Below are 11,166 nucleotides of genomic sequence, written 5' to 3' on the forward strand. Positions count from 1 at the left end.
TTTTTTTTTTTTTTTTTCCCCTTTTAAATCGTATTTGGCGTACAGCATGCATTGCGGTGTTGTCATCTTACTTTTTTTTTTTTTTTCACCTCTTTGATGTTCCAAACAGTTTTCTTTGTTGCTTTATAATGCTCATTAACTTTCCTCAAGCAACCAGAAAATTTCAGGTGTGTTTCCAGATGCACCCGTCATTAACCCTAATCTCAGTCCTATATTGTAATAAAGCTGCTGGTAAAAGTATTTTGTAAAATTATCTAAGGTAGTAATTTTTCTGTTTATGGGAAGTAAATAAAACTTTCTTGTTTTTAAGTTATGAGATTGTTTAAAAATTACATTTGCTTATTTTAGGATGATGGGTATCCCTCCTCCTCCACCTCGTGGCAGAGGAGCTAGGTTACCATTGCCTGCAGCTCGCACTTATGGTAAGTATGCCATTTATAATCTGGCCTCTTTTGATAACTTGTGTGCTTTTTTACACTCTTGTAATAAATTTATACTTAGCTTTCATTCTTTTCTCCAACTGTGCATTGCTTACAGCATTATTCAGTTCTTTTTGCTTGCAAATTTCCCCTTTCCCTTTTAAAATATATTCCCCACTTATATGCCAAATGATTTTGCTTAACTATGCTGAATATTAACTTTGTATGATAAAATTTAAATATACATATAATGTAATAAGTTCATTTCTTTTATGCATTTGATCAGCTTAAACATTATGCTAAAATTAGTATGTAATTTTGTATTTAATAGCTATCTCTTTTTTTAAATGTTTATAATTTTTTAATGCATCAAGCAGCTATATATTATTTTGTAGCTTTCTGAGCTTAATATTTCAAAAATATTTTTATTAATGAGTTGAAATTGACAGTCACCAACCAAATCAATCGAAACCACAATGCTTATTGCTTTCTGTCAGATTATGACTACGACTACTACGGGTATGGTGACTATCAGGGAGGCTACGCCGCCGACCCCTACTACGATGATTATTATGGCGGCCGCTATGACGACTATTATGACTATGGATATGGAGCAGCACCCCGTCCCAGGGAACCGGTCGGCCGAGCCCGCGCTGGACCTGAGAGGGTGGGTTATGTTGCTGGAGTCTTGTCCTCGATAGTTCATCATTAGCTACAGTTTCCACTAGGAACAAAACTCATGAGGTTGGTCAAGTGTCTCGTAGTACCATTTATATTTAAAGACACTGTCCTCCCTCGAGAAATATCATATCCGAGCTGACTAATGTTTTTAGGCAGAACTCCGTGTTTCTTCTTCCTCTTTTTTATTTTTTGTCTTCTATTATCCTAAAACTGCTTTGTGCATCTGCCGGTAACTTTAATGCTACTACTCTGCTGTCTCTGCTATTCGGCCTCTGTGTATCATCTAACACTCGTCTTTAACATCTCAGTCCGAATTTGAAATTAAGATATCTAAAATTTGATAAAAAAATAGCTCGGATATGATAGTGTTTTGTTTGTTTCTGTGTTATGCTTTCTTTGTGTGCTCTTGCTTGTTAGATACTTATGTATTTGTCTTGCTCTCAGAAATAGTAGTAATTTTATGAGACATGAGTACAGCCATTCCTTGTTAATGACTGTAATTTGTTTAATATTCTGTTTTGAGAACTAAACCTCTTTTTTTTGGGGGGGGGCTTCATGCTTCGCTCTTAGGCATTTACACAACCTTTTTATTTAATTGAAGAGTTTCTGAGTGCTTGATAATACAAATATAGTTAGTAGTTCATTTTTTAAAATTAGTAAAATAAACTGTCATTATATTATTATTTTTGTTATATGAGTAAAACTTATTTGAGTAAACTTAATTGATTATAATTTTTGTTATATGAGTAAAACTGTTTGGTGAAAAATCATGAAAAATAAAATCTTCAAAATTTTGGAGTAGGATAAAATAAAACTTTTATGTGCTAATGGGAATTTATATTCACCCAGCATGTCATGGTTGTTTTATTTAATATTTGTAAAAGTATTGCAATCAATATAAGATTAAAATGCCTTTTCCTTGTTATGTTGATTATTAGTAAAATTAATATATAAACAAAGGTAAATTTCTCCAAAGTTTACTTCTTGTTAATAAAACATAATTATTTAAAAATAACATTCATATGCTTAAAAAATTGTTCAGGATTTTTTTTAATGTAAAACTTTTGATTTTTATTTTCCCCTGAAATATTATGCAGTTTCAATCATTAAAATAATTGTATCCCAAATTTACTTGATTAGAGGGATGGCTGTGCTTCATTAAAAAAGTTGTAATTTGCTTTTTTAATAACATTTATTCTGCATGTCTTAAATTAAAAATATTTATTTTGAAGTGTATTAATAGATTTTCAGTTTTTTTAATCATGTGTTGCGAATCACTAATGCAATAAGATTGTAATTGCACTGTGTTTTGTTTGGGGGGGGCTGTATGTGTTAATAAATTTTAAAGTTTTGATATGCTGCTGAATTAAATTATTTTTTTCTTTAAAATTGAATTCTTATTAAACAGCATTAAAATGATGAATATAATCATTCTTTTTTTAATGTGGATTGAATTGCTTCTTGATCGTTTGACATATTTTAATGTAATGTGTTTACTTAAATAGAAGAAATGGAATAAAAAATATTTTAAAAATTAATCTGAGAAATATATGCAAGTTAAAAAAGTTTTTGCGTGAAATTACCTAGTAACATTTATTTTTTTACTTTTATAAAGAATAAATTATTGACTTGAGATAGTAAATCTGTTAACTGCTATGTATTTAAAATTTGTATGGTTAATATGTTTATAATTTTTTGTCTTATATATCTTTCATATTTGCTTAAAATTGAAATATTTATTTTAATGCATATTGATAGAGGACAGTTATGTTTGTTATGAAGTGATTCCATTACAATTCAATCTGAACTTTGAAATGTTTTAATCATTGCATTTTTAGGCTCGGGCTGGCCGTGGTATTCCCCGTGGCCGCGGCGCTGGCCCCCCAACTCCTCGTGGCAGAGTTCCAGTCCCTCCGCCCCTCGGCCGAGGTACCCGTGGAGTGTCCCGTGGAATACCTGGTCCCATCCCGGTTCACCTTCATGGGGCCATCCCCAGGGGAAGCCTGGTCGGTAAGCGGAAATTTGACACGGCGAGCCACCAAAACCAAGGGGACTCAAAGCGCCGCTTCCAGAATAGTGGGGCTGGGCAGTGGGGCAGCCACCCCATTCCCCAGCAACCTCTGAACTCCACTGGATACAATGGCTATCGTAACAGGACAGCGGGGAATCCCACACATTGGTACCAGGACTCATATGGCCAGCAGTGGGGCTAATTTAATTGACTTAAACAAACAAAAAAAAAATTCATCACAAACTCTAATACTGTTTTTTATACTTGACTTTTGATTGACTGTTTTGAGAAGCCAAACAGCATTTTTCATTGAAGAGGAAGTGTCCTTGTTTTAAAGGGGGGAGGGGAGCAATCTTCCTAGTACACATGTTAGATGATGGTATTACTGCTTTTGGTGGATGTGTTTTTGCCTGTTATTCCTGCCCAGACCTCTTCTCTTTTGTGATGTACAAAATTGCAGTTGTTACAATGCCAGAAAATTAGACATGGCTGATAGTAATTAATGTAATTTGCATGAAAAATTGTATACAGCTTTTAATCTTGTGCGTTTTGCAGCATCCTTCGTGTTTACCTGTTGACATATTATTGAAAGAATATTGTTTGTATGACTAGTTGATTCTCAGAGTTAGGAGTTGTTAAGTTTATGGATATATGCTTTTTAGCTGTTCATATTTTTCTTTTTATATTCATTTTTCCTTTCTTGGTAAGTCATAAAATTACTTTTTACTGTTTTTATTTTAGTGTATTAAAAAAAAAATACTGTTGTGATTATTCTGAAAAAGGTTTTATTCAAAGCATTGTTTTTTTGTTGCAGCTTTTGAGAATGTGTGCTTCAGTGTATTTTGCTAATAGTTTTTATGTTGCTGTAATTTTTTGTATGTTTTTGCTCTTTAAGGGTGTGATATAATTGGTCTTCATGAGGCAAACCAGCATCACTGCCAGTTACTGTGATAGCTTATTTGGGAATGCAATAGCTACCAAATATGAGTGTCAATAACTCTGAAAATTTGAAAATGTACTCATAATTTGTTTTAATTTCACAAATTAAATTAGAATTAAAATGTGGTATTAGAAGAATTAAATGGCTATTACTTTGTTTTCCAAATTGTTAAAATAGTGTAGAATTGCCCAAATAAATAGGACAACTAGTTGGGGAAGCTGATTTTTTTTTTTTTTTTTTTTTTTTTTTAAATCAGAGAATTATAAAGGCACATGTTCCCCCTTTTTGTTTCTGGATATCTCTGAATTATTTTTCTTCTGAAGCAAACTGAACAGTATTCATGCAGAATAATTTTGTGCAAAGAAGAGTGTGGTTATCAAAATACTTATGTATAAAAAAGGAAAAGTTAGCTGGGTACGAAACCATTACCTGAGCTTATAAGTTTTTCTATTTTCATTGTAACAATGCTCAGAATTTTGATAAATTATATTTATAATTTTTTTTTTTTACACATTGTCAGAGTAACTAATCATGAAGCACCTCATTTTAAAAAGTGAAAATATGTAGCAAAATTTCATTATCAGTGTCATAAAATTAAATATTTCAGACTCTCAACTGCTAGAATGATTTTATTTCCAAAGTGGGAGCTTCTAAGCAATATTTCTGAATTATTAAGTAATTCATAGTCAATTTTCCTGCTGAAGCAAACATTTTCACAATGATTGTTCTTGAAGTTGACAGAATGAACCTTTTCTGATATGTGTAGTTCTTGTATTGGGCATTGAGCAAGTGTCAGTTGCTTTTATATTTGTGTGTTTTAAATACATAAAATATTATACTCTTTGTTCATGCTTACAGTGAAAAATTAATTTTTAAGATGTTAAATACTTTCATGATTTTGAATTTATGCTAAATGAGAGCCACACAAGGTTTGCATTTTGGTATCTTCAGTATGTAGATTATTTTCATATGCTACTGAAAGGAATAGAAAATGCTCACATTAAAGATGCTCCAGAAAAATTTTTACCGTGAGAAATTAGACATGAGATTTTTTTAATGGTTTTTGAGTTCTTCTCATTTAGTAATTACCTTTATTTTTTTTTAAAAAGTTTTCATCAGAATAGCAGCAGAGTTTTTGAGAATTAATCCAGTTAAATTTCCAAATGGGCTAGATTTCTTGATTTGGTTTAAAATGCAAAGGAGATGCTGAAAAAGTTGAGTGTTACAAAAGTTTTGAAAAAACTTGCAACAATCATTTTCATTATACCATCATTTAGAAAGATTCTGTGAATTGTTCTTGCTTCTATAAAGAAATTATTCGTGTTGGATTATGGATGATATTGGACTATGCATTTAATGTAAAAGTAATTCATTTGTAAATGCTTTATATAATTTTTTGTAAATAATCTCATGTTTAATTTATTTGAAACCTTATTGGAAAACTAATTATAATAATGAATTAACTTCTTTCACTGCAGTTTTTGATGGAATTTTGGAAGCAGCTAATTCATTATAAGAGCAGAGGTTGACTAAAGTATTTTTTGGATGAGCCATTTTGATATCTGAGTATTGAAATTTTGTATCGACATAAAATTAATCGTGTTTTAAGCTTGCATTTGGCAACAAGTAAATATTTCCAGAATAAAGTGAAATTTGGACATCCTACCCATTCAATTTTTTAAGTTCTTGCATTAGTTAGTTAAATGGAAATGGTCTTGGTTAATGCCTAAGAGAAGAAAAATGCTTTTGTAAATGTTTTATGTGATTAAGGGAAACAAATTTGAGCTTTGTGTACAAATCAGATTTAAGATATTGTATCTCCTGGGAGTAGTTGTTAGGTTTACAATATATTTTAAAAATATTAAAGAATGTGATTAGCGATAGTTGATGTTAGTGCTGTTAATTCCCGGTACAATTACTGGTGTTTTTCCCTACTTTTTAGCTTTGTACATGTTATTGATAATGAAATGCTCTTCATTTAAAATGAATTGACATGTATTATGTTAGATATCATACTATTGTTGCTAAAAAATATATGCTGCAGCATTATTTTGTATTATGGTGATTTAGAATTTTATTACTATTTCAAACTTATATCATGTTTATTAACAGTGTTTACAAAGCACAACTTTTGTGCAATTGACTTTAAATTGTGTCATTGACATTAATTTTCATGTGGTAGTTAGTAGTTGTGATTATCTTAACAGTGTCAAAATGTAAACAGTTAATGCATTAAAATATGCATTATTGAAGAAACTTTTCAAATTGAAGAGCTCATTAGGAATTTCAAATTTCCTAAAAATGGACATTGATAATTGTTGTTTAACTTATTGCAATGTGCAGATATTATTGCTTTAGTATGCAATACTGTCCTATTGAGCAGCTGTGACACATTAAATTATATCGAGACCATATAAACACTCAACAGTGACATGTAAATTATGTATCAGATGAGTGTCGAGCTATTGAAGATTAAAGCTCTACCTGAAATCGTTTGTAGAAATCTACATTAAAAAATAGTGTCTTCCTAAAGGCTTGGCACTATGAATAATTTTGTGCTATGCTTTAAAAATGATCTACGACAGTACTCACTAGTTTGTCTATAAAAAGCCAAGCAACATTAGATATTGAAAACAAAAAGAAAATTGATTTGGATGATGTTATTGATTGGGAAAAAAAAAAACATGCATTTGGTTTTAGTTTGAACATGGTAAAGTATCATCTCATGATCTAGTTCATATGCTTTCCGTCAGATAGTATTGAGGGTTATGTAATCTGTTTCCACTAATCATGACTGAATTTTTAAATGGTTTCAAAAACAATTTAGCTGATATTTTCCAGGAAGTGGTATCACTTGTTAATAGGCAATTAAATTTAATATTCTTTTTTCAATATTTCATCATGCAAAACGAGAGGTTTAGGTTTCACTTCAAGTTTGTTTTGTAGATTTTATCTAAGCCTCTCTGTATTTATACGTGACAGTTTCTTGCCCACCAATTTTATATGTATATATTTAAAAATGAAATGTTGAAGTATATTTAGTCACCTTTTTTTATAAAAATATGGAGATTTAAATCTTCTAATGGTGCAGTTATTAGTATTCATTTTATATAATGTGTTAATAATTGTGGGTTTTGTCCATGTTTTTTGGATCATTTAATATACAAGATTTGTGACTTTTTAGCACTTACACACATCCAAATAAGACTGCATATCTTTTGTAAGATCAAAAGTTTGTTTTTTATATCTAATAGCTGAAAGGAGTACATACTAAGAGAATAAAAATGAGAGATAACTTAAAATATATGTTAAGAGCGATATTTTGTTATCCAGTATCTAAAACGAAATTCTGAAGTCAAATTTTCTGTAATATACCGTTGCAGAAAATAGGCTGAATTTGTTACGAAAAGTGCAGTACTAATGACTGTGCTGATTTTATTTTAATTTTCCTGATAATGGCAGCTGATAAACTACATTTATGAATGACATTTTGTCTTCACTTCCATGTTGACAGACTATATATACAAGAAAGCAGACCAGAATTAACAAGGCTTTAGGTTTGTGAATAATTGTTTTCGCACAGGCACCTAAGACATGCTGTATTTAGGTTTTGTCTGCACTTGTAAAAAAAATAAATATCAAGTAATGGAATTTACTCTGCTTGATCAAATTACTGTTCTATTGCTTATTTGCGACTGATTTCATCATAAATGTGCAATGACATTTGATCTTCTGGAGACCCAATATCTGGACTATGATTATTTACCGTAACATATGGAAATTTAAATGACCAGACTACAGAGATTCATGTTCAAGCATTAAGTGACATAATCTTTTCTCTCTTGTATTGGACTCAATTTTATTGCAAGAGTTGAAGAATTACCAAACCAAATGTAAAATCTGAATGTTTGGAAATTAATGATGAATTTGTGTTTTTAGGTGTAACTCTTTTAAGAGACAAATTTAAATAACGAAAAATGTATGGAGAAAAAGGTTTTTGTGTTAAATTCTTAATGTTGTATTAAATAGAATTGTGTAGCACCCGTTTGAAGCATGTTAAAAATTTCAGAAATTTTAAACTGGCACTAAATATGCTTGTGTATTTTTTGTTTTTTTGATTAAATGAAAAATTTTACATGTGTCATCATGTAAAAGAAAACAAATTTAATCATATATTTGTAATTCAATTACTCAACCTTTTTCTCCATTAATAGTATCTTTAAATATACATTCTGTGTTATATGAATTTTTCAACCATGTAGTATCTTTAATCTTCTTGTCATTATTATAATATATGGTTTTATTGTTAATATTTTGGCTTTCGTAAATTATGCTTTAATGGTGGCAGTACATATTGTTAGTTAAATTATCATTGTTGTGTGAATTAAAAATAGCCAAGAAATTCTTAACTCCCTTTTCAAGTTAAATGTGTGGTTTTGTGGTGTAAAATTTTTGAACTAAAATCTGATTACTAGATTGTTGTATGTTTTTATAAATGCTTGTATAATCTTATATGCATGTATAAGCTTTGAAAACAATATCAAAATGCACTAAGAGAATTAGTTAATGGTCGTCATTAGGTACCATTTATGGTGAAAATGATTGCCATTAAGGCACTGATTTTTATTTCTTGGTGTGCTTAAAATTTGTCCCATGGTGTTTGTGCACATAATTTGAAAGTACTGGAGATTAGTTATAATTTAGATTGAATTTTGGCTCAGCATTTTCAAATATCTTAAAATCATCATATTAGTATTTTGTTATGTTTATTAATTTTGACGTGTGATTTTATGTAAAATGATGTAAAACTGGATTTTATTTAGTACATTTATTCAATTACATTACTGCTAATATGGTGGTTATGTATGGTAACAGGTTGTTTTATATACAAAATCAGCTTAATATTTACTGTCTGTATTTTTTGTTGGAAAATCATGTATGAAATTTATGTGTTTGATTGTATCAACAAATTGTGTAGAAATTTTTATTAACTTCTGAATATAAATAATCAAAAGTATATAGATAAAACTACCTGCTTTTAAGATATGGAATTTGAACTAGTTATAGTTAGCAAGATCTTTGATCCATTTGCAGATACTTTCTTTTATGCATGTGCAATTTCATTTGGCTGTTACTTGTTCTTGGGCAAGTATTTCTTTTCTGAGTACTGATCAGTGGGTTATGTATGCTGTATGGAGCAACTTTGGATGAACACATTTTAAAACCTTTCTGAGAAATTGTTTTTTGTAAACAACTGTTCAAAAGTGTTTTAAAAAAAAAAAGATGCGCTCTTTGCATTGTGGAATGTTTTTCAAATCGTTTCACTTTATTTTTTATAGTTTTCTAGTCCTGCATTCGCCAGCTTTTCTCTTATAGCTGTTGTATTCTGGCAATATTTTGAAATGGGGAAAAAAATTGTTTTCTAATGTTATTATAACTTTTTTGAACTGTGTTTGATTCCCCCTGATCTGGTGGCTATGCCCTTATGTGAAAATAAATAATCTTGTAAAACTTGTCTGGAATAAACCAGCTTGGTTTTAATTGTTGAAATTTATTAAACAATTTTACATTAACTCATGTATGTGTATTGTTATATGGGAACTTTTGGATAATGGGATAATGTTGTGGGGGGCATAAGGGAGACAGTGAATCATGGGAAGAGATTGTATAAGAAATCGTAACATTATTCCTAAATAGTTTTACTTCACATGCTTTGTATGGTGATCTTGTGTTAAGACATTTATTTCACAAAAATTTAATTGTTATCCCTAAATAGTTCAATAATGATGCATTCATTTTTTCTGTGCATCAAGAGATGGTTATTGCGGTGAATTTCACAGATAGTACAGTTCTAGAATATATACTGCAGTAATCTTTACTAGCTAGTAAACCTTTGAAATGAATAAGCAGGTGCGCAAAACTCACTATGGCATAAATTGCATTAAAATAGAATAATAATAAATACTATAAAAGTACATTTTCTGAATCACTTCTAAGAAATAATAAAAGGTACTGGAATTATTTTAAAATTAATTTCATTTGCCCCCCCTTTTTTTTTTAATATTTTTCATGAGTGTTTTCCCATGCAATTGTTTCAAAATATTTAAATGTGTGCCAATTTCCTCTTGAAAAATAATCCTCCCCCCTAAAAAAAATCTTCTGGCACTTTTTTTTCAGAGTTGATAGAGATAGACTTGGATTTTTAGACTTTGCATCGTCGAAGGTGTATTTGAAGGCAAGATTCATAAAACTACAATTCCGTAAAATTTTGATAAAATGAGAAATCTCTTCATAGTATTAATACATAACGAATATGATTTTAAAGGAAATATGCAACAAATTTCTTTTCTTTTGCAGAATTTTTGGAAGGACAATGAAAAAAATTATTTGAATGTTCTTCCTTCTGGTCCCAGATGACTTTCTCGTAACACGTTTAACGAGCTTGTGCGCGTCATATTTTTTACGACATCTGGTAGTTTACAGTTTTTGGCATGGAAAAGAAAAACAGAAATGAGTGAATATTGATAATGATTTTGTTAAGAAATAATAAGCTTATTATTGCAAAATACATATGATGTCCTATTGAAATGAAAGTAAATTATTTTTAAATGTTTATTTTATATTAGTCAGGTGGAAAGGGAATAATGTATTTCATTATAGAAAATTAAAAATTTTTTATTTGATAACTATATTTTAAAATCCTAGCTAATTTTAATACTCGTTAAAGGCAAGTATAGACAAACAAAAACGGAAACTACACTCACCTTGGTAGGGAAAAAAATGTAAGATTAGCATTATTTCTGCAAGGAAATTTACTTCTTACTGGTTACAAAAACTAATTTTAATATTTTTATATCTAAAAAATAGAAATAAAAGGAAATAAAGAATAGTAATATTAGAAATAGAATACAGTGGAGTAAAAATAGTAAAACAGAATTCTGAAGATTCTTCAATGTTCGAAGTTCACATTGCATTCCATGTAAGTAATTTCGGTAATAAAATTACATTTGCACGTGTATCTTGCATTTAATAGATGCTGATAATCTCTTTTTTTTCTCTGTCAATGCAAACTACATGTTCCTCGTTTCGATGAGTGTTGCTCTCGCACTTCATCA

General features: G+C 29.8%; 1 protein-coding gene across 4 annotated transcripts in view; it reads left to right on the top strand.

The window, feature by feature from the left end:
- Positions 1–9,624, top strand: part of LOC118191033 (heterogeneous nuclear ribonucleoprotein R-like) — a 47,602-nt gene extending 37,978 nt beyond the window's left edge. For 2 of the 4 annotated variants that reach the window (XM_035361823.2, XM_085815443.1), the window contains exons 11-13: positions 349–422; positions 917–1,086; positions 2,939–9,624. In XM_035361823.2, the coding sequence (XP_035217714.1) occupies positions 349–422; positions 917–1,086; positions 2,939–3,313 (619 nt within the window). In that variant the 3' untranslated portion in view covers positions 3,314–9,624. Of the gene's footprint in view, positions 1–348; positions 423–916; positions 1,164–2,938 lie in introns of all 4 variants that reach the window. The other 2 variants (XM_085815447.1, XM_085815455.1) reach the window with 2 other exon arrangements.
- The last annotated feature ends 1,542 nt before the right edge of the window (positions 9,625–11,166 follow it).

This window comes from Stegodyphus dumicola, chromosome 1 (genome assembly GCF_044657685.1).
Source record: "Stegodyphus dumicola isolate Sdum_Otavi_A_Nest chromosome 1, ASM4465768v1".
Classification (NCBI taxonomy): Eukaryota; Metazoa; Arthropoda; class Arachnida; order Araneae; family Eresidae; genus Stegodyphus; species Stegodyphus dumicola.